The sequence below is a fragment of the Babylonia areolata genome, chromosome 15 (assembly GCF_041734735.1).
Source record: "Babylonia areolata isolate BAREFJ2019XMU chromosome 15, ASM4173473v1, whole genome shotgun sequence".
Lineage (NCBI taxonomy): Eukaryota > Metazoa > Mollusca > Gastropoda > Neogastropoda > Buccinidae > Babylonia > Babylonia areolata.
The window spans coordinates 12,209,025-12,233,295 of record NC_134890.1 but is presented as its reverse complement, the minus strand read 5'-3'; the positions used below and the strand labels follow the sequence as shown (position 1 = coordinate 12,233,295).

General features: G+C 44.4%; 2 protein-coding genes across 4 annotated transcripts in view; one reads left to right on the top strand and one right to left on the bottom strand.

The window, feature by feature from the left end:
• The window catches only part of LOC143290435 (histone acetyltransferase type B catalytic subunit-like), an 18,558-nt gene extending 14,355 nt beyond the window's left edge, over nucleotides 1-4,203 (top strand). The window contains exon 11 of the mRNA XM_076599865.1: nucleotides 867-4,203. Coding sequence (XP_076455980.1) covers nucleotides 867-1,037 — 171 coding nt within the window. The 3' untranslated portion in view covers nucleotides 1,038-4,203. The remainder of the gene's footprint in view (nucleotides 1-866) is intronic.
• Nucleotides 3,435-24,271, bottom strand: LOC143290434 (KAT8 regulatory NSL complex subunit 2-like). Of its 3 annotated transcripts, none has more exons than XM_076599863.1 (9): nucleotides 24,212-24,271; nucleotides 20,241-20,515; nucleotides 18,504-18,694; nucleotides 10,126-10,240; nucleotides 8,745-8,908; nucleotides 7,081-7,172; nucleotides 6,477-6,630; nucleotides 5,749-5,903; nucleotides 3,435-5,208 (listed from the first exon to the last, which is right to left on the bottom strand). In XM_076599863.1, the coding sequence occupies exons 2-9, from the start codon at nucleotides 20,489-20,491 to the stop codon at nucleotides 4,858-4,860; spliced, it is 1,473 nt and encodes a 490-aa protein (XP_076455978.1). In that variant the 5' UTR covers nucleotides 20,492-20,515; nucleotides 24,212-24,271; the 3' UTR covers nucleotides 3,435-4,857. The 3 variants fall into 3 exon arrangements, with proteins under 3 accessions (XP_076455978.1, XP_076455977.1, XP_076455979.1); XM_076599862.1 differs by lacking the exon at nucleotides 24,212-24,271 and adding an exon at nucleotides 23,661-23,729; XM_076599864.1 differs by lacking the exon at nucleotides 24,212-24,271 and adding an exon at nucleotides 23,661-23,719 and having other exon boundaries at nucleotides 18,504-18,691.

The window sequence follows — 24,271 nt, the reverse complement described above, 5'->3', positions numbered from 1 at the left end:
TATAAAGCATACACTGTTTTTTTACTGACATTCGACCCCTGCGTCATCGGCTATATTCGCTGTAGCTGTGTCTGAAAATTAAAATTCTGACTACCATGTGGGACCACCTGACTTAACAAACAAAATAATGACATTATTGTTGATCACAATAAACGTTCATGATCGCGCTGAACAGCAATACTTCATTCTTGGCACTGTTCGATTCAACATGGTTCTTGTTCATCAAATCAAATATTGAAACCAAATGAAATACTATACAAAATTTCAACTGAACGTGATTGTAGTTCATCCTTAGGCCATGAAAAAAATGCAGTGCCTGATTTGGGGATAAGTTTATGGTGTGAAAGTATTGAAATCAGAAGTGAACTGATTGTTTTTCGAACACAGAATGCTATGCAAAATGGCCAATGGGACTGAAAAGCATGGCTTGCAGACTGGATTCTGATTGATCAAGTTAATGAACTGCAGCTTTACAATAGTGTACATTCGACTAAAGGCTGTAAAATTGTATTTTAAAAAATGTGTGGAAAAAAAAAAGAAAAGAAAACTGCAGATAACAGAGAGATAAACACAATAACAAAGCCCAGTCAACAAGCAGACGGAAATGAGCAAGATTCCGATCCAGTTTTCCAAAGATGACATCATTACTCAAAAAACAACATTGGCTGTTAACAGAGACAAAGTGAAGGACTTTCACTCTTGGTAGATGTGGCTTATCGGATGTGTGTGCTTTATACGAGTTGAAAATAACATTTTTCTTTAAAATTAAGGGGGTATGCTTTATGCGCTGTGGTGCATTGTAGGCCGAAAATTACGGTAACACAAAACACTGCTGTAATGGAAGTGACGGGCCTTGGTGTGTGCAGAGGAACCAGCGGGACTACCACAAGCTGGAGCGAGCCCTGCAGCCTGACGAGCTGGCCCAGATGATGAGCAACATGTCTGCTGAGCAGCGCCACATGGTGCTGGAGAAACAGTTCCAGGAGCACATCACTCTCTACAAACAGATCCTCAGTCGCCTGGACAAGGCTGCGTAAAGGGGAAGGGAGTTGGAAGGGATGGGGGAGTGTTTGGGGGGCGGGGTGTGTGTGAAAAGGAGTTTGACATCATATAATGATTGTGTCAAACTCAGGCGCGGTCATCCCCATTGATGATACTATGGTATACAGGGGATACTTAATGTGAGCCATGGAATGAATGACGGTGGAAGTGTTCAGCGCTGAAGGCTACAAATCATGCTGACTGGCTGAGTGCTACAGTTAGGCCTGGGAGTCGTCTTGGTTCTGTGTCAGCCACAAAAATTAGGCCAATAGAACAAAGCCAACAGTTCTACCTTGCACAGTTGTTCAGGATTTTATGAAGGAACTCCCTTTGTGTTACAAACATCTGTGAAGTTTTGTCTGAGGCAACACATTGCCAAGTGCAGACAAATCCTGAATCCTCAAGACAAGGCTGTGTGGAATACTGACTTCAGACTGTTGACCTGGGAGTGAATAGGGGATGTGGGGGTAGAGATATGGTGAAAATGAATGTCACAAGGTCTTCTGAAACATCTGAATGTCACCAGTCTGTGAGAAGAGTTTTGTCTGTGTTTAAAAAGTATGGGGGGAGGGGACGGGGTAATGTAAAAAGTTTGGTGGGGGGGGGATGTTGCAGTGAAGAAAGCTCTCTTGTAGTTCAAAACTTTCACCATGTGTAGACGAAACCTGAATTGTTCGGACTGATCAGTGTTGAAGGCTGAGGTGACAATTTTCTCTGATCACGTAGGAAACATGTTTATGGTGTTGTTTAACTTGTTACCTAGATAATGTTTCTTTCTGTTCCATCTTCTGTACTGTCACAGTGGCATTACGCCCACACTGCTCATCTCAAGTCCCCGATACACAGCCACATTTAGGTTTTGTCTGCTGTAGTCCCAGTGTCAACAGTCCACAGTTTATTTTATTTTAACCGCGATCAGTTGGAAGTAGGACAAATTATTTCAGTTTCATGACAACTGTGTGATATTTAGAGTTCAAAATCATAGAGATGATGAGATGAAAACTGGATGTGAGCAAGTTTGTTTTGTTTTTCCCAAGATTAAGAAATTGTTTCGTTTATTGACATCATGAGAAAAACAGTGAAATATGCTTGATTTCCTTCTGTGCTTTAAACAAGACGAGACTGATTTATTTCAGCAATGACAGCATGCAAGAGCACACTCCCCAACATTTGTCATGGATCAGGTTTTGAACCCATTGTGATGAGAAAAAAAACTAGTTAAGACTAAATGGTCAAAGCATGTTCCTTCTTGTCCAGAAATGAATTATAGATTTAAAAAAAATTTTTAAAGGATTCATGAAAATTTTAGGGGTACAGTAACAATGAACACATGGGTGGAAAGTCATCTCATTTAGAATAATGAGCATTTGTATGGAAACACAAAATGAGCAGTCATTTACAAGTGTGACCCTTGTGACTCAATGTGAGCCTCAATGACAGCCCTGCAACGCCTCCTAATCCTGCAAATGAGGTTTCTTACCTGCAGAAGGGGAATCATTATGCCCCACTCCTTCTGGAGAGCCATCCCAAGCTCAGGTAAGGTACGAGACTCTTTGACATGTGCTAGCTGGATCATCCAGTGATGTTTCAAACATATTCAGTGCAACTCGGGTCTTGAGAAAGTGCCAGCCACTGCATACGTTCAGCATCCTTGTCCTGTGTGTAGTGGTTGACGATATAAGCACATTAAGGATGGGCATTGTCATCCATAAAAATGAAGCAGACAAATGGCACCAGTGTAGGGTCTGATGATGGGGATGAGGATCTCATAATGGTGCTTAGCTGCATTCATCATGGTGCTATTTTGCAACCCTTACAGGTAAGTTTTGCCCTGTGTGGAAATTCATCTCCATACTATAATTGAGCCTCCACCATAGCAGTCGTGTTGAGCCATGTTGGCATTTAGAAACTAACCAACCAAACAAATAGTGATTTAATTTGAATATTGATACCGGGGTATTAGCTGATCTCTTTCGTCAGCATTGTAGCAGATTTTTTTTTTTTATAGTTTAGTTTTGTGTTTGAGATACGTTTTTAGTCTGGTCTGGAGAAAGAATGGAACTGTAAACCCACTGATTTATTGGAGTGGTCAGTTGTGTGTTTGGCTAATTTATGTGATCTGCATAGTGACATTTTGAGTATATTATTGCATGGTTGGAAGACTTGCACTAATGTATTCTGTGGTGAGTGATGAAAATGACTGGGAAATGCAACGTTTTTGAAAAGGTTTATTTTATGAATTTGTTTTAATATGTATTGTTTAGATTCACATGATCATGTGCAGAAAGGGTTCAGGTGTTGTTGTTTTTTTGTGTTGTTTTTTTAAAGCTGTTTCTAAGTGATCTAATATTATGTATGTGTTTGCATTAATTTCATTTTATTTAGTTTTGTGATTTTCTTTTTTTTTTTTAATGTTGCTTTATTGATGCTTTCTTTTTTGCTTTGGAATTATTTTTTGGGTGGTCTGTTTATTATTTAATATTGCATTGATTATACTTGTTATTACACCATGATCCCAGGAAAGAGATACCATCATCAAACAGCTCCCGTTTTTGTGTGATATTATCTCATAACACCTTCATAAGTTATTCTCCCATCACCTCCATCAGTGAAGTTATACTCATCAATTCAGTTAGAGAACACTCTAGCAATGTCATCACACATTTTCATACATTTTGAAACACCAATGTCATGACACAACATCCTGATCAGTGCAGTAATCCAACACTTATCAGTGTCACAGCCAAACACCCTCTTCAGTGCAGTCACACAACACTTCAGAAGTTTTGTTGCACAATACATCTGTGCCATAACACAACACATCTACATTGTAACAGGATCATAACACTTAATCATATAGCACACACGTCAGTTAGGTCACACAATATCCTCATCAACGTGTTCTCACAACCTCATCACTGCACACAAAACTGGTGGTCAGAGAAAAAGTGGTGTGTCTACCTGAACTGTTCTCTCACTTTTGTAAGGAAATATCCCCAGTTTTATGAATGTGTGTGTGTGTGTCTTCCGCCAAAAATAAGCTTTCCATCATATCATGTTCTTACATGTTGAGATGAAAATGTGTCATGCATGTTTGTTTCTCCATGCGTAATACAATGAACAATAAAGAAATGAATGTGTTGGCAATTAAAAAAAAAAATTTTTTTAAATGAAACCATCTGCTCTTGTCATGTTCACACACACACACTTTGCATCTTCTAGACATGTTTGTCTCCATGCATAATACATTGAACATTAAAGAAATGAATGTGTTGGCAGTAAAAATCAAACCGTCTGCTCTCTCGACTTTCATGTTCACACACACACACACACACACACACACACACACACACATTTTGCATCCTGTAAACATGTTTATTTTTCCATGCGTAATACAATGAACAATAAAGAAATGAGTGTCTTGGTGGTAAAAATCAAACTGTCTGCTCTCTTGTCTTTCATGTTCGCACACACACACACACCACACATTAACATAAACACATTTTACATCTTCTAGACTGAACACAAGTTTACATCAGCAACACACCTAACTTGGAACTACCACAACAACAGACCACACCCTGTCAATCCAGAAGATTGTTATCCAGAACATTGTTAATGGCATCAGTGTTCCCCTTCCACAAAGTGAATCAGACCCTCGTCCCGGTCAATCCAGAAGATTGTTATCCAGAACATTGTTAATGGCGTCAATGTGTTCCCCTTCCACGGAGTGAATCAGATAATTGCCTCGGTCAATCCAGAACATTGTTAATGGTGTCAATGTGTTCCACGAAGCGAATCAAACCATCGCCCCGGTCAATCCAGAAGATTGTTGTCTAGAACATTGTTAATGGCATCAATGTGTTCCCCTTCCACAAAGCGAATCAGATCATCGTCATCCATGCTGACATTGAGGTCACCAATGTCCAGCGCCCCTTCCCCAGAGGAGTTAAGTCTGTCGTCATCGACGACGTCCAACACACTGATGGAGTCGGCTTCAGGCACACACCTGTCGTCACTGCTGCCCACCTGGAGACCTGTCACCGTGTTGTCTCTGCTGGTGTGGGGAGTGGCAGTATTCCTTGGTGCTGTGGTGGGTTCTGGCTGGACTGGAATGTCATCCACCTCAATCTTTATGTCCACCTCCACTTTCAGGGGGTCTTCAGTCTGAAAAGTATCATCCACATACAGCACAGAAAACTTTTTTTTTTTTTTTTTTTAAAGGGAGGGGAAGGGTCAGTGGGGAACATGTCTCCTTCACTAAAAATTAATTAACTGCTTGCATAAAACCAGAAAATTATGTTTCAAAAGACCGATATCAAAATTTATAACTACATGCATCAGTAAGCATAAAAGTCTACTGAAATACCTTACCAGCAGTCAAGAGTTGTACGTTCATGTGTTATTTCGAAGGTAAAAAATTTTCAAATATTTTAGCAGCAGTTGATGCTTTCTAAGAACACTCATTCCATATTTTTCAGGACAAAAATCTGTTCAAACACCATTGGTCCATGTTTTTCCTCCAGTACCCTCATTTGCTGAAGACAAAAATCTGTTCCATACCGTACAGGCAGTCAACATTTTTGCCAGCAAGCACACATCCATGTGAAACAAGTCCCGAATTTCACAAAGAGAAATCTGTTGTGACAAAAAAGTAATACAATACAAAACACCTGCAATAGTGAAGGGAGAAAACTGTTGCCTTACCTGCATGGCGCAGGACACAGGGGCAGGAGCCGCTGCTGCAGCAAAGTGGTGACGACACAGGGGGACGTCATCCACACTGAACACAGGCTCTCCACACTGACCGTTCCGGAACCGGCAGGCCTCAAACAGCACTTGGTGAGGGTCCAATAAAATGTCTGACTGAAGTCAAGGACACTGCCATTCAATCAATTCAATTAATTCAAAACACCTGATCAATCTACAGGTTTGTTGTAGACACCAACATAAAAACATACGAATGAATTTATTTCATCAATTATTCAAATAAAAGTTTGATACAAAGTTTCCTAAGCTTACTGACAATGGAAACTGATTCCACCCTGCCCCAGGAAATGTGCAAAAACAGTTATTTAGAATTTGCAGAATATGAAAATTGGTATTATTTGTGTGGTTCTATGTAATCTTATTATAATATACTCATGAAATGTGCCTTGAGCATTACTGTTCTTTAATGGAAGGCACAAAAGAAACAAAAAAACTATTATCCTAATTACTACACAAAATCTAGAATTTTTCAAACAAGTTTTCTTCTTTTTTTTTAAACTATTTTTCAAAGACAAAACCGGGTCTACTACACCCACAACGTATGGTGAAGGGTTAACTAACAAACCCACAACGTATGGTGAAGGGTTAACTAACAAACCCACAACGTACGGTGAAGGGTCAACTAAGGGCTCAGACAAACTGAGCAAAGATCTCCACCAGGATACGCCCCATGCAGAATTTGGACAGCGGCACCACTTTCTTGTTGCAGCGGCCGTCAGGGGTGTTAACTGTGCAGCGACTGAACACAGGGGGGCGATGGTTCACCCCCTCCGCCACTGCAATGCGACGGAGGTTGCATTTCTGATGCAGAAGAGCCTCCTACAAAAAAAAAAAAATCATAAAATAAAAATAAATGGAAACAGCCTGACGCAGTAAAGAATAACAAAAGGTTAAGGTATAACGACACCTGTTTCCAAAGAAGGTATTGTCACGCTAGTTTCCCAGTTTCTGATAATTCAAAACAGAAAAATTCTGCAACAACGACAACCACCAGACCACAGCGAGAGAAAAACCTTGATCTTTGGAACAAAAATTAACAAACCATTGAACTCCAATCTTTGTTGCAACATTTATTTTTACCAAAACTCCACACTATGCTGCAACATTTGTTACCACTCTTTTTACCGACAAAAAATGCACAAGCTGCTAACATTTTATACAATGATTAATCAGAGCAAAAAAAAAAAAAAGGCACAACATTCTACACAATACAAACTATCACTGAGACAACGGCAACACATTACCACTGAGACGACAACACCACACTACCTTGCCAAAGAATTTATGGTAGCGCCTCATGGCTCGAAGACGTTCATACTTTTTGCGTTGAGCTGGATCCTGTTTGTAGGCCTGAATGGGACCTGGACAACACCGTTACACCTTTCTTATTTCTTCTTCAAAAGCAGACATTCATGCTTCTTGCACATGCTTGGAAAATATTTTACTGTTAGTAACATTAATCCTCTCAGAAACGTTGCAGTGACACAAGCAGACATCAACCTACTAATAGCTTGTACTGAGAAAAATACTCACAGTCAGTAATGGCTATTACTATCAGTGAATAAAATACATTACTACAGTCGCTTAAACAACATAGCAATAAGTGAGAAATTTACATCTCTACAGTCGCAAATGGCTGTCTGTGAGAAAAGTACACTACTTAAGTCACAAAAGACCACTGGCAAGAAAATGATTTACCAGTCACTAATGTTTAGCAGCGAGAAAAATATATGACTACAGTCACTAACGGCAAGTAGCAAGGAAAATAGATCACCACAGTCTCTGATAGCAAGAAGAGAGACAAACATATTTTAGAACATTAAATTTAGACAGAACACTTGTCTCCTCTTGTCCACTTTTTTTTTTTTTCCAACTTTCAGTTTCAAGAAAGCATCAAAGCATGCAAACTAATCCATATATACTAGTAACATCACATCTGCTTTTAAATAAAGAAAAAAAACGGAAGAGATAATGCCTCTCCACCCCATCCCATCCCCCCACCCCTCGCACCTCCCCCCCAAAAAAAAGTTTAAAGGGGGGTAGCGGGCACTCCCTAACCTACACACAAGCTTCAATGTGTTGGTCAGGCCTTAAAAGCCTATCAAATTTGACACTGTTGCTTATAGTCCAGCCACCACACAGGGCCATATCAGGACAGCCCTTCTATACAAAAATTCTAGGACATTAAACACAAAACTGTCACATCTTTATCAAGATTTTTAAAAAAAAACATGCAAAACACAGTTCCTGACATATCATCTTACCCATTATGCTCCTTCAGGTGAATAAGACTAAAATGTGTTGAGGACACCAGCCCTTCCACTTAATTCATCATCCCCAGAGAACAAAAAATCAAAATAAAAAAGGATAAAAAAATACTTCAAAGCCGAACAAACAAACAAAAGCAAAAAAAAAAAAGGCCATGTAGGCAAATAACACTGCAGAATGGACAGCTAGTGCCCATCCCAATGATAACAATCTCACTGCCAAATCGCTCTAGCAAATCAGCACAGATAATACATTATACTTATAGACTATAGAAATGATTATAAAAAAATTAAAAAAAGATTCAAGGTTTGTTTGTCTTGGAAGGCAGAAAAAGCAGACAACAGCGGAGGAAGAAAAAAAGGCAAAAGAACAGAGAGCGATAGAAAAGTGGACATTTCTAGCACAGAATTTACACTGAAAGACCCTCTGGCATCCCACAGGAGAGCCTTTCAATTACTGTGTTAAAAAACAAAAACACACTGAAGTAAAAATAATTAAAACGAATAATAAATTAAAACAAGTAGATAAAACAAACACATACATACATACAAAAAAAAAAAAAATACACAGAAGGCAAATAAATTAATCAAAATATAATACACAGCACACAAACGAAAAGCAGGCCAGACGCCGCTCACACACAAACTCAACAACAAGCGACTGACCCAGCATTTCCCGCTCCTGCTTGTACGTGTGTAAGAACTTGCGGCGCTTCTCTTTGAGCACGTGCTGCAGCCGCTTGAACTGGTCGATGTAGAGGGACTGCAGGCGGATCAGTTTGTCTCGCAGCAGCAGTGCTGCCTCCTCCTGACTGTACACCCCTGCATGCCTGCAGAAGAAAAAAAAAACAGGAAAAAAAAAAGAAAAAAGCTTGGCAATGACCCTTGGGGGTAGTGATGGCAAGGTGGGAGGGGGTTGTGGGGGCAGAGGGGGGTGGGGAGGGGGTTCAGGGCATGCCCCAACTGGGCAGCTCTACAACAAGGTGGGGTGGTATGGGTTAGGTTGGGGAGGGGGGGTGCGTGTGTGCGTGTGCGTGCTTGTGTGCGAGTGTTTCTCTATGGATGTGTGTCTGCGTCTCTGTAGACATGACAAACATGACATGCCACAAAATCAACTGATTGTTCTTTTAGTTCTTACCATCTTTTAGCCTCATCACAGCAAAGTACTCTGTCTGATTTGTAGATATAAACTCAAGACATTTAACACAAAGTTTAGTTTAATCAAACATTGTATTTGTGGTGATACATCCAAAACATTTTTGCTAAGGTACTTAGGAAAAGTTTTTTTTACCTGCCTATCCAGAGTACTCTTTGGAAGAAATTTTAACACGGTCCCATTAAAATAATTTTATTTATCTGTAATAACACAATGCTGTTTTTTATCTTTCATATGATTAAGTTTAATGTTTCAAATTTATATTACTAGTGTCTTAAAGTCCTATATAATCATTTTCTAATTATCCGTAACATGAATGAGATACTGTTTTATTACCTTTATTCTGTTTGTGTTCCTTACTATTTTTATTTGTTACTGTTTTCAGTTAAGTTATTTTTGTCTAAAATAATGTAAATGTAGATGACAAATTGAACATCCACGTAATGATGTATGTACACACTTATGTGCACAGTATACACTGTGTGCAATATACAGAATGTTAACAGTATGATCTCAAATCTTAGGACTTTTTAACAAGTTGAAAACTTACCTGATTAAAAAAGAGAACAAAAAACAAAAACAAAACCCCAAAACAAAAACTGTTCTTTGAAAGAAATACACCTGAATTAAAGCTCAATGTCTCTCACACACACGCCAACTGCACACATGCTTACTATACACATGCACACAAAGAACACTCATGTGTTCACATGTATCACTCAGCTGCTGACAATTATTGTCTGCCCGTTAAAGATTTGCACTATTCATGAAGAGGGCATGCTGGAAACACACACCAATGCTTTATAAGGTAGCTGCCAATCATGATACACCATGCAGTCACTGAGTGAAAGGTTAGCATTTTGAGGTGGTGGATAGATGGGTAGTCCTTACTTGAGTGGGTCCTCTTGTTCGCTGTCGATACTTTCAGCGTCACTGTCGTTATCTCTTCGCCAAGCTTGATCAACTGATGGTACCTCTGTGTCAGAGTCACTGGAGCTCCCATACTCTGAAATCATCAAACAAACCTTCATATTTCAAAAAACAGAACAAAAATGAATGAAAAATAGCTCAGTAAATATGTTCAGACTTGGGACTACTACATTCTAAAATTACAGGATTCGCAGCTTCAATAATTGAATAAGTTCAAATATGCAGCTAATATGAAAATATGACAAAGGTATAACAGTTTTGGTTGGGTTACTGCCGCAGTGTTTGTCGGGCTCCTCTCCTCGATCGCTCAACAAAATGTCGGGCACCACGCTCAAGGCATGCCATCATGGTGCACTAAATCAACCAAGATTGCTTTCTTTAGCTGATGCTCAGAACAAATTGAAGCGTAAATTCAAAGGAGAAGACAGCGATGAACTTTTATCGAACGATTTGATAGAAAATGAAGGGAGCAATGAAGATACGCCAAGGTATGACTTTCAGTGAGTAATGCCAGCTGTACAGCTGCAGCAGACAACAGATAGTGACCTAATTATTAGCAGGACACAGTGTGAGCGATTTTCTTGGCACTCAGCCAGCACGGTCTAATGAGAACTGGATAAAGTGACCGTGTGAGAGGGCTGAAGAGGTGGGGGGTGGAGACCAAGGGGATGTGGCCTCACATCCATGTTATCACTTCGAGCAGTCACAATGCTTTGTGTATCCGTCTCTTTTTTGTGTGTGGTTGTTCTAGTATAATTTGTGTGCACACATATTATCCATTTGTCCAGAAAATATGATATTTTAGTGCAAATTACCTGACTAATGTTTGTAATGAACAAGTTGAATATGTGACAAAAAACAAAACATTGATTTCAAAACAACAGCATGTCACTAAAAACATATAAAATTGGAAAAGATCATGTGTTTTGTATTCTTTATTCATTTACCTTTCAGATAATGTATACTTTTATGGGTCTTTCTCCAATAACAAACAGCACAGAATTTTTCAAAAATATATACCCGTTTGGGGGGGAAAAACCCTGACAAATAGATTTCACTTAAATCTTATTTCTCTGGCAGTGGAAGGGTTAAGTAGAAAGGAATATGACAAAAAAAGGGAAAAACCACAAATAAAAAGGGCAACAGATTGAGGAAATTTGTAGCACAGAATTTCCAAAAGATGGAGATATTACTTATAGAATACTGAAAGTGCCCAGGTTTCTTCTTCTTCTTCTTCTTCTGCGTTCGTGGGCTGCAACTCCCACATTCACTCGTATGCACACGAGTGGGCTTTTACGTGTATGACCGTTTTTACCCCGCCATGTAGGCAGCCATACTCCGTTTTCGGGGGTGTGCATGCTGAGTATGTTCTTGTTTCTATAACCCACCGAACGCTGACATGGATTACAGGATCTTTAACGTGCGTATTTTATCTTCTGCTTGCATATACACATGAAGGGGGTTCAGGCACTAGCAGGTCTGCACATATGTTGACCTGGGAGATCGTCAAAATCTCCACCCTTTACCCACCAGGCGCCGTCACCGTGATTCGAACCCGGGACTCTCAGAGTGACAGTCCAACGCTTTAACCACTCGGCTATTGCGCCCGTCGTGCCCGGGTTTCCACACAGCACACCATTTTGTGTTAACAGCGCATAACTACATATGATATCACTTTATTTATCCCTAACAGGGGACATTTCTGTGTCTGCTTATTCACATACATTAAGAATCACATAAAATGTAAGCATAAGAACACCTAGGCACACACATTTGAAAAAATATATATGTACAGCATTATAACACAAAAAGGAGGAGTTTGTATTATACTCCATGTTTGGTGTTAAATATACTTACCATGTCAAACTGATGCAAACTAGGCCTATTGGTTTGCTCTGCTTGGCCAAATTTCGCGCGGCTAACAGTGAAAAGATGGGCCCACCGCTCTCAGCCAATCAAACGCCTCTAAAAACTATAAGCGCTTAATCATTCCGTGGCCATGAACAAAAATGCCCCATGAGAACCACGGCGGAGACGCGGGGACGGATGGGCGGGCATTCGAGTTTGACATGGTAAGTATATTTAACACCAAACATGGAGTATAATACAAACTCCTCCTTTTGGTGTCATATACTGTACCATGTCAAACTGATGCAGAATTTAAAGCAAATGGAGGCGGGCAACGCCTACTGGTTCATATGGGGAGCCCTTGTAACTGAGACGGCAGTGTTAGCCGCGACAAAGGAAATCCCCTTGGAACCGTCAGCCCTGGTCATACGGAAATTCCTGAGGTAGAAGTTGATGAAGGGATTCTCAGACGGCCAGAAGGCTGCCTCCAAGACATGCTGCGTTGGCACTGAGTGCTGGAAGGCAGCCGAAGTAGCTATGGCCCGCACTTCGTGTGCCCTGGGATGAAGACAGCTGATATCCCTGTGTGCATGAGAGTAGGCTCTACGAATGACTTGGGAAACCTGGCGGGAAATGGTGCCTGCAGCGATGTCTTTCTTGTAATTCTCATTGAGGGAGATGAGCAGACCCCTCTGAGAAGAACGCCTATGGCGAGACCTATCCCAATAATATTTGAGACACCGAACAGGACAGGTGCCTATCCTCATCATCTTGGGCAAGAATATCAGACAAAGGTCTGACCCTCGGAGAGGGGGAAGGAACCTCAGGGTCTTGGTTCTTAGCCAGAAACTCTGGAAGGAAACGAATAGTGATGGAACCATCTCTGTGGAAGGCCAGATCTTGTGGCATTTCACTAAGCCCGTGCAGCTCACTTCTACGACTGCCTGTGGCCAGCCACAGAAGGAAAGTGGTCTTGAGGGTGAGGATGTCAACAGGAATAGTCCCCAATGGGTAGGAAGGGCTGTTTTCGAATGAAATCCAGCACCAGGAACAAGTCCCAGAGGGGCACTCTTCTGGGGTCTCTAGCTTCCTTCAGAGGGGCACCCCTAGCCACCTCTCTGAGCAGGCAATCCACTTCAAAGGCGGAACCACCTAGCTGTTTGCATTGTGGTACAGAAGGCAGACCTGTACCCTGGCACAGAACTAGCAGACAGGATGAACCGAGGAGCAGAGAGCCAGAAAGTTGGCCAGCTGCATGCTCGTAAGGTTCGTAGGGGTAATGCCCTGAGCTGTACACCACCGCAACCATATCTTCCAGCGAAAGTCATACAAAGTCTCCATTCCCTGCCTCCTTGCTCTGGTGACTATGGAGAGGAGGTCAGAGGAGGCAGACCCCTGGGTCAGCACAGCCGACACAGAGGCCGACCGAGGGGTCGAGGACTTCAATGGTGATGCTGACAGTTCCGACCGCACAGCAGCCATGCGTGCTGGTGGAGCAGTTGAGGATTGGAATGCGGAGTGCCCGAGTGAGGCTGCCTCAGCAGATGAGATTTGGTTTCAAGTTCCAGGGGTGGGAACATGTGTCAGGGACTGAAGGTCCGGAAACCAGGTCTGGGCTGGCCATTTCGGCGCAATGAGGATCGGCTGCGGGTGTTCCAATCTGTCTTTCCGTATCACCTTGGACAGAATTGGAAAGGGAGGAAACGCGGAGGCAATCAGACTGCTCCAATCTAGAGAGAGAGCATCCACTGCCCACGCTTCTGGGTCGGCAACCGAAGACACGGAAGTGGGAAGTCTCTTGTTGAACAAGGTCCACCATCGGCCGAAACCACTGTTCCCACACCCCCTGAAGGCTGTCCTTGTCCAGGGTGCACTCTGTGCGCATGACACTCTTGGGCCTGCTAAGAGCATCTGCCAAGAAGTTGGTTTTTCCTGCTCAGTGTCTCGCTGAAAGTGCAATGCCCTTGCTGTGGCACCAAACGGAGGAGAGCCTCAGTCCGCATTGAGAGGTCTGCCGAGTGCGCCCCCCCCATTTGTTCACATAACATGCGACCGTCGTCTTGTCCGTGAACAAGCGGATGGTCTTGCCAGTGGCCTCCCCCATGAAGTGCAGGAGAGTCCTGCGAACTGCCTCCAGTTCCAGAACATTGATGTGGCATAGGCGCTCCTCCGGGGACCAAGTCCCTGCTGCATAGAGTGAGTCCATGTGGGCTCCCCAGCCCAGGGAGGAGGCGTCTGTGAAGAGTGCCACCTGAAGAGCAGGTGGGGCTAAGGGCACCCCCTGTGTCCAAAGGGGGTGATTAACCACTCTGATGTCACCTCGAGGAACCACTCGCCCAGACATATCTGGGTATCCCATGGCTGAGTGCTCTGGGACTGGCGTAACCTCAGTACCCTCTGGAGAGGGCGCTTGAGAACCCTGTCCAGGGGAATGAGAGGTGCCGTGGACTCCATCATGACCAAGAGGGAAGAAAGTGTCTGCGCTGTATCTTGGGAGGAGTGGCGCCAGTGGCTGAGGAGGCCTGCCAGACGGTACCAGTGATCTGGCGCCAGAGAGACTATCATAGACCGCATGTCGAATCTCATCCCTAAGAAGTGGAAGGACTGACATGGGGACAGATCGCATATCTGCTGGTCCATGAGGAAGCCCAGTTGGGAGCAAAGGTCTAGAAGTCTGGCCGTATGACTCAGGCACCGGGCCTGCGACTGGGCCAGGATAAGCAAGTCGTCCAGGTACACACAGAGACAAATGGATTCCGAGCGGACGATGGACACCAATTCCCGCACCACCTTGGTAGACAGGAAAGGGGCAAGGGACAGACCAAATGGGAGGGCCGGGAACTGGATCCCCTTGTCCCTCCACACGAACCTCAGGTACCGACGGGATGCCGAATGGATGAGTATATGAAAATAAGCATCTTCCAGATCGATAGAGGTAGGCCAATCACCTTGTTGGATGGTCTCCCGAATCTGTGCCTGTGTGTCCATCTTGAGTTTGATTTTGGGGAGGAATTTGTTGAGGGGGGACAAGTCCAAAACTGGTCTCCACCCTCCCGAGACCTTTGGAATCACCAACAACCAGCCGTAAAAACCGGGGCCTGGGTCCGAGAGTTGAGATATAGCCCCATGAGGAGTGGGTGCGATATCTCTTTTTCTAGGACGTTCTCCTGCTCCGTTGAGCTGGGCACCTAAGGAGGAAGAGTGGATCTTTAGAGGGGGGAGATCCTCCACCCAAGACAGCATGTACCCCGACTCTAGCACCGACATAATCCCGTCGTTGAGTCCCAGAGCACACCACTGATGTGCATGCCGGGACAAGTTTCCTACTTGGAGGGGCTGAACGACTGGCGGTGCTGAATCGGGGCCCAGTCATTGGGGGTGCTGCCTTCTGGCCTTGGGCATGGCCGGTCGGCTTGGACAGACCTAAGGTGGTTTATTCCTCTGCCACTGATTCGGCACACGCTGCCTTGACAGGCGGCGTGGTATATGGAGGGGCCCTGGTGGCCAGTCTCTTCAATGGCATAGAACCCTGGAGCCCATGAGAGGTGTGGGCCAAATATGAGGCCACCTCCCTGTTTGTCTCTGCCCTGTGGCTGACAAAATGGAGCGGGAACTGGCCGAAGAGGGAGTGCTGCTGTGCTGGGATGGACCGCAGGGCAGCCCTCTCCTCCACAGGAATGTTAGAGAGGCTGAAAATGGCATCACGCCGCGCTAGCACAGTATTGAAGTGAAGGCTGGTAGCTGTGTCTGCAGCTGCCGTGAGACCAGATGCTACCCTATTGCCAAAAGCGTGTAACCTCTGGTCGGTGAAGAGGCCCGGCGGGACAGAGGAAGGAGACCCCTTGTCCTGATTAACTGGACACTGTTCGCACAGGTCATTGGCCCTGTGAAGGAACGTGTCGAAGGTGTACGCCGTGGAAACCTCGAGGGGGCAGCGGCGGGCCAATTTGTCCCACTCTGCTAACGTTTTAAAGGATAGGTTAGCTGAAGTGGGGAAGGTGGTGCGCTGTGAGACCAACATCCTGTCCTGTGCGGAGGGCTCTGCTCCGCTGTAGGCAGGGTGGTCCTGCGTGTACCAGGACCACAACCCTCCCTTGTAGGAATCTTTAAGAAACTTTCCCGGGGAAAAGGCGCCCGGGGCAGAGAGGGACTCCCTGCCTAGAGGAGGGATGGAAGCAGCACCCCTGACAGTGCGGGCTGACTTAATAAGCCATACCTGCACCATTTCTGGCACTCTGAGTTGCCTTGTGGTTCTGGAGTTAGAGTCACATGGCGTAAGGAGGGTCAAAGGTAACAAAGTAGCCTGAGGGACTGCTTCGGCATACGTGGCCCTATTGGGGAGGGTCAGTTCGAGCTCGGCAAAGTCCGGGTTTGGTTCAGGCTGGTCCCTAGGGAGGCACGGGCTCAATCTGTCCCCCCTGGGATGTGGGCGAAGAGTGCTCATCTGCTTGTTCGTCCTCATCCGAAGACAGGGGCTCCCACTCTTGTTCGCAGTCCATCCCCTGCTGGGTGCCATCCCAAGTGGATGTACCCACTGGGGCGTCCTGTGAGCTGTGGTCAGCCCATCGGGATGAGCTGGGACGATCCCGAGCCGGGACCATGGCCGCCACTGTTATGTCCTTGACACCTGAAGCGGGTGGGGAGCGTGTGGACCGTAGGTCCAACCATGCTTGGGATGGTGGGTGCCACACCTTTTCAGAGAGGGCGTCCCTGGATGCAAGAGTGACCCACGAGTGCTGTGTGGGGACAAACACCCACTCATCTCACTGTAGGACCGAGGGCTGGGCAGGTGGGGACTGCCGGCTCCGCCGGGCCGAGTAGGGCCCCTGAGCAGCCGTCGGTCCTGACAAGGAGGCCGTTGTGACCGTGGTGGTCACCTGTGGGTTGACAGAGGCCCGATTTGTGGACAGAGTGGCAATATTGGTCGAGGAACTCGACCTGACCGACAAGAAGTCGATCCCACTTGTCGGGGCTGTGTGTGTCACCCTGTGAGATGTGCTGGGTTGGGTCCGGTGGGGAGCGGACAAGGGGCTGGCCCTTGGTGCTCCCGGCAACCCAGTGTGCATCCTAGATGCGCCCCAGTACGGGTAGAATGGGGGTAACTACCCGTGGGCACCAGCCATACTGTGACCCAAACCCCAAGGGTCACTGGTGCATTGACCTCCATGAAGGGAACAACCTGGCCAAGTCGGAGGGAGGTCAAGTCCGACTTGGGTGTCAGTCCCGCCCGAAGACGAGCGGGCTGACTGCCCGGAACCGCCTGACACGCACGGGCCTCCCCCAGCAGGGGAGACCGGCCGGATAGCGGGAAGACCTGCAGAGCAGGTTGCCACGCGCCCCGAATCCCCTCCCGTGGGGAGACTGGGGTGGCTTGGCCCGGGGTGGGCAAAGTAGAGATCCCCCCCCGGAACCAAATTTTTCTCCCCCCCCAAAAGGAGGTGGGGGAGGGGGGTCGACAGAGAAGGGAGGAGGGGGAACAACAATGGGGCACGTGAGGGCCGTCTCCGAGTGGGGACCCGGGTAATGGCCGGGCGCGGCCTCCCCTCGGGAGTCCGCGCCTAGCTGCGAGTCCCCACAGCACGGAGATGACTTGCCATTCCCCCCTCTCCCTGCCTCGCGCTGGGACACCTCGGGAGGCGACGCTAGTACCTCTTTCCCCCCGGTCCCCTTCATGACCGTTTTACTGGTACGAACGTCGCCTCCGCGATCAGCGTCTAACGACGCATCGCCGCGGTCCGTATCGGGAGGAATCATGAGCTCCGGGCCTGGGAGAGTCTCTTACCGAGTCTCAATCCCAGCATCATGATTCCCTGCCTTCGTGGTATGGCACACGAGGCATGGAACCCGCGCTTAGGCACCCAGCGAAAATCCGACCCCCAACAGAGAAAGGAAAGACAGGATCGACTTAGAGGCAGAAAAAATCGAACGAATCGAGGGTGCCGAGTCGAATCGAGTACACAGAATGTAAGAATACAATAAACACAAGCCGCATGCAACAAAATAAGGCCAAAAGGATACGCTGAACAGCCGAAAAAAGCGTAAGACGAGACAGAGCGTAAACCTGACAAGATGGCGTGGAGAGCCTTGGCCAAAGGGAATGATTAAGCGCTTATAGTTTTTAGAGGCGTTTGATTGGCTGAGAGCGGTGGGCCCATCTTTTCACTGTTAGCCGCGCGAAATTTGGCCAAGCAGAGCAAACCAATAGGCCTAGTTTGCATCAGTTTGACATGGTACAGTATATGACACCAAATTCATTTTTAAGCATGATTGCACAAACACAAACATCTTAAAAATATATATATGTGCACAGCATTAGAAAAAAAAACACTTTTAAGCAAGATTGCACAAACACAGACATCTAAAAAAAATATATATATGTACAGCATTATAAAACAAACTTCATTTTTAAGCATGATTCCTCTCCGTCTCTCACAACATGCATGCACGCAAACTCAAGTAGGTTCAGACAGCTAGTCTTCTACATGTCTTACCTAGCGCTTTACTGGCAATGCTGTCCACTGGCCGTCTGAGGCGCTTTGTATCGTTAGAGGCGTCCAAGGCTGCAGCACTGGACATGGCCAGTTCCTCCAACAGCGTTTCTGCCGTTTCCTTGGCGCGCTGTTTCCGACCCGCTCGCTGCCGGGAAAGCACGATACGCTTGGCGTGTTCCAAACAGAACCTGCTGATATTGCACATTTCATGAAACTGATTTTATTGCAAAGACAGTATCTAGAACTTTTTTTTAACTCACTCCGGACGATGGAACGCTATAGCATTCCTGACATAAGGTAGCGTTCCGGACGACGGAACGCTATAGCGGTTTCAACAATCAAAAATTTGTCCACGTTTTCCTCTTGGGGAAGCATAAAAATCCAACTACACCGAGTATTGCGAATGTGTCAAGGGTCAAATGGAAAGTTTCTTCGTGAGATTTCCGTTACTATACACTCACTGGCCAGCCGTTGACCTTCGTACCCCACATGACAAGCGAATCTGCATACGAATCGAAAGTGGTGTCACAGGCGATACAAGTGGAAATTTTTTGAGCAAACTAGATCACGACAGCAGTTTTTTACAGCTGCTGAAGTGATTGAAATGCTTAAACTGAAGATTTTGACATCAACGAGGATGATGAAGACATTGAATAAGTATCTGCAGTGAAGAAAGCTACCAGCAAGAAGGTACTGACAGTGACTCAGCTTCTGAGGGCTGTGAAGAGAGGGACGGGGGTGGGCGTACACACATTAGAAGAGAAGTCAGTGGGTCAAGTACAGGGAGTTTGATTCAGTTACTTTGTGTTTTATATTTTTTGTGATTTTTTCCCTAACCCTAACAAATGAGTCGTGTGCAGGAGAAAGTAAAGGAGAAAACTATTCATCCGGAGTGAGTTAAAAGAGCCTTCTGAAAGCATCTATTTTTGTTAACAGACATTATTGCAAAGTGAGTCTCTTGCACTTTTTTGTGTGAGAAACAAACAGGACCTGCTGAAAGTGCATGTTTTTGTTAACAAACCTTATTGCAAAGTGAGTCTTTTGCACTTCTTTGGGTAACAAACAGAGCCTGCTGAAAATACACATTTTCTAAACTTTAACAGGTTCTAATGCAGTCAGTCTCTTTCACCTTTTGGGTGTGGGTGGGTAAAAAAGATGCATAAGTAATGGAGTGAGCGATAAAGGGATGTTGTTTATGCCAGGGAATGCTAAATGTTTAAATGTCCAGTTGATTTGATCAAAATGAACCAAATGTTTCGTTGTTTTTTTCACATGGAAGTTGGTTGATGTCCAATTCACTGTCAGAGAGCAGAAATCAGTATCTGTTTTTCTCTCATGGAGATCATTTCCAGTATATGAATGACTACAACTGACAGTGCTTCACAGTCAGCCGTTTGACAGTAACACTTTTCATTACACATATTTGTGTTCGTCGGTCTGAACGTCACCTAGACCTATCACCTTTTCAATCATGCTTTGTAAGTTTGTTTTCCCCCCTCTCCCTCCCAAATTCCATACTTCAGTAAACTGCCAGAAGGCATAATGGGCAGTCAGTCAGTCAGTCAGTCAGTCAGAGCACATCAATTAATTTATCTTTTCACTCTCTCTTTTCCTCCCTCACTAAAACTGCAGTGTATCAACAGATTAACTGAAGTTTGTGCACACACAAACTAACTGTGTGATACATTACACAATCTCATACAGCAAATTATCATACTGAAAATAAGAAAATAATACCCTTCTTTTCGATCTGATTTGGGTGCAGCATTTGTGCATCTTCTGTTGGTTTTTGGTGCCGTGAAGCTGCACTGTTTGAACGGACTGTTCTTGTCTTCCAGGATATGCTTCAGGCAATAGTCATAGTTCTCCAGGCGTGTCTGAGTGCACTGGCGATGGCTGTAGGCACATGGCAGCCGCTCTGAAGTGCCTCGTGATTTGATGTTGCGAATCAAAGCAGCTTTTCCACGCAGCATGTTTCTTGAATTCATTGGTCACATGGGATGATGTATCGTCTGCAAGATTATTGATATCATTATCATCAGGATGGGATACTTATGTACTGCTAATAAAGTGGTTTCCTGAATGAACAAATAAACAAATTTTAAAAAAGGCCCTATAATGGCCATTTTGTGGTCAGCTGGGCTATAAGGAACATGGTTTGATTTAATCTTTTCTTCTTTTTTTTAACTTTAAAAGGTTCCCAAAGATTTTCAAAGAGAGAAACAAGAACTGGAAAACTCTGAAAAGCAAGAACCTTGACACACAATGTTTTGAAGGCTTTCTATGACTGGTTGCACCAGGAAAAGTTCGTCTGCTCATTCACTGAAACAGCAGGGGGTCCTGAGAGTAAATGCAAACAGGCAAGTCAAACTGCAAATGATGGCTTTGGGTACATGCAGACAATAAAAACAGAAACAGGTCTTTAACTCATTAAACATATTATATATTGGAACATCACACCAGACTGTTGCAGTGTTGGTTTTGGTCACACATGCACACAAACAGGCATTTAAACACACACACCCCACACAAACACACATTTTTTAGTGTGCTCAGTAACTGGGCAGCATCGTTCGCAAATACTAAATGAAATAGATTCACATCAAAATATCCTATGGTCTAACTACAAACGACACTATTTTGCAGATTCCTGTCAAAACTGACATTCTGATCTGTCACCAATATGCTTTCTTAAATTCTCCCAGCACTGGTAATGCACATTCAACAAATCCATTCAAATCAACTATTAAAAACTATGTCAAAGTTCAAGTCCTACAACCTGCTTCCCTTGATTTTAGAATTTCAAGAGCACGTTTGTTATCTTGGTTGGCAGTGGTGCACAAAAAGGAGAGCACAGAAACAGCCTGAAATAGCTGATGTTTGACTGGTTCTTGGAAATAGATATTCATTAAGGTATTAGTCTATTACGATTATAAAAAGGTCGAAGCAGACGTTAAATTGTGAAATGCAACCGTTAAGAATGCTTTTAAGTGGGGTGGTATCCAAACTGTTCACAATTACACACTGTTCGCAGTTACCCATACCTACCCTACTGGCACATGGCGGTTTAATTTTCTGTAATAGTACATAGAGCTACAAATCTGGACAGCTGTAAAAATTCACAGAGCCTTCAGATAATGCTCACTTGGTTTTAGTGCATTAACTTAAGCCAATAATTACAAACTAAATTGTTGTCATACGTTTTTCAATTAAAGAAAAACATACAAACGGGCATTAAACTGATAACTAGAATGGAAATGGAAACCCTGGTTCTGAAAGTTCACAACCGACAAGTACAGATGACACTGGAGGTGGTCGATCAGATCTGTCCCTGACCAACCGTCTTATTTGATCCATTCTAAATACGGCCAACTTCTGGTAATTCTGTAATGACTGATGCATGCCTGGTATTTTTGTGTGTCCGTAATGAGTTAAAAGGTCCTGTAAATACTGATGCATCATTCGGTGGTTTATGGCACTGCCACGCGAATGCTACTTCACGACTCAGCGAGTGTGATATTCATATTATATCAACGTCACAGCTTTTAGGCTTTATCAGCCTTTTGCCTGAACATTGGGAATTTTCTGTGGACTGTTTATGTGAGCGCTTATGGCTAGAGAAATTTACTGACAAAGCCAAAAGAAGTGACACTTGATATATGATATTATATTATATGATATACAAACGGGCATTAAACTGATAACTAGAATGGAAATAGAAACACTGGTTCTGAAACTTCACAACCGACAACTGTCATTTATCAATCCATATTTTCAATTACTTGTCCATTTATCTACTTTTGAATCTTATTCTACTTATTTTCTTATCATTTTCCCTCAAGGCCTGACTGGATCAGGAAGTTCCTATCAGACAGACAGCAGTCTGTAGTGGTGGATGGAACCACTTCCAGTCCTGTTCCTGTAGAATCTGGAGTTCCTCAAGGCTCTCTTCTTGGGCCTTGCCTGTTCCTGCTCTACATCAACGACATGCCGACTGGACTGTCCTCCACTGCTCGTCTCTTTGCTGATGATACTCTGTGCCACAAAACCATCTCCTCCACCAGCGACCAGCAAGCCCTACAAAAGGATCTCGATTGCCTCGTAGAATGGGAGCAGAAGTGGCTTCCATCCAGACAAATGTCAGACACTGCGAGTGAGCCGGAAGAGAGACCCCCTACCATCAGAGTACACCTTTCGTGGCCACACCCTTGATGTAGTCAGCAAATCAAAATACCTCGGCATCACCATCACTTCTGACCTTAGATGGACCCCCCAACATCTCCAATGTCTCCAACCGAGCCAACAAGACCTTAGGCCTACTGAGACGGAATCTGAAAGTAGGCTCCCAGCGCATCAAACAGCAAGCCTACCAAACACTGGTGCGCCCAACCCTGGAGTATGCCAGCTCTGTGTGGGACCCCTATACAGAGAAGGACAATAAGAAACTTGAGGCAGTACAATGCCGGGCTGCTCGCTGGGCGACCCATCGACACAGGAAAACATCCAGTGTGCAAGACATGATGGAGACTCTTCAGTGGTCCCCCCTCAAAGAGCGAAGGAGAAAGGCAAGACTGGTTAACTTTTATAAGTTCCACAGCGGCGGTCTTATCATCTACACATTCCACAAGCCCTCTCAAAATCCTTCAGCATCCATGGGGACCCAAGGATCACACCCAGCAGCGTACCATCTCTCCAGCTGCAGGACGCTGTACAGACAAAAATCTTTCTTTCCCCGAACTATAGCCAACTGGTACAGCCTTCCTGCTGAGATTGCCCTCAGCCCAACCCTGGAAGGCTTCAAATCCCGAATCTAATCACCTCCCCACCCCACCCCCACAAACACCTCCCCCCCTCGCCCCCCATCCCCTGGCCCAGCAACCTCTGCCTCAGGAAACCTCAAAAACACGCAAGCCCCCCTTATAGTCTACAGAATCTTCACAATGATGAAGGCGGTAGTCAAGGGAAAGAAGAAGAAGATATGATGTGAAATGATATTCCTTTCAGCGTTTATCGAATATTCTTTTTTTTTTTATAGTGTTAAGTGTTCCTGCAGTGACTATGAAAATCAAGAAGAGAAGCTGGTGGTCCGTAACATAAATCTGAACGACCAAAATATGGAGCATAAGAAAGAAAAAGCGCAATTATGTTTTAACATACCGCGGCTTCCCAACTCTTCGCCGAGCAAACCGGAACTTCTAACTCCGCAGTTTGCAGTTCTGCAGTTGTGCATGCAGTTGACACAAGACTCTATATTATTTTCTTTTTATCGATTTAAAAATATGTATAAAGATTAAAGGTATAAATGTATTTTGTTTTACATCTGGAGAGGGGGCTTGATGCAGACGTACAAAATATTAAATGGGTTTGACAATGTAAACAAAGCATGCTTTTTTGTACTCCAACGGTAGACACTACAAGAAACAGTAGGCTACAGACAAAATATTTAAACAGTATTCCAGAACAAATCTCAGAAAGTTTACATTTAGTAACAGAGTAACAAATTATTGGAACAAATTTACCAACAATATCAAACATGCACCTAGTATAAATACTTTGAAGAATCTCATAGATGAACACGAGTTATTGACAAAAACTAAATAATATGACTTTGATGGATAAAATGACTGAGCTAGTCAACGTCCTGACCAACAATGTAAAGGAGTAAATCTGAAGGGGCATAAAATGACTGAGCTAGTCAACGTCCTGACCAACAATGTAAAGGAGTAAATCTGAAGGGGCATAAAAAGCCAAAAATGGCTGAGTTGTAT

Coding starts and splice junctions, on each gene's coding strand:
- LOC143290434 (XM_076599863.1), bottom strand. CDS start 20,491: ATGAATTCAAGAAACATGCTGCGTGGAAAAGCTGCTTTGATTCGCAAC. Junction 10,241..18,503: donor CATTGCCAGTAAAGCGCTAG/GTAAGACATGTA, acceptor TGATGATTTCAG/AGTATGGGAGCTCCAGTGAC. Junction 8,909..10,125: donor GAACAAGAGGACCCACTCAA/GTAAGGACTACC, acceptor TTTCTTCTGCAG/GCATGCAGGGGTGTACAGTC.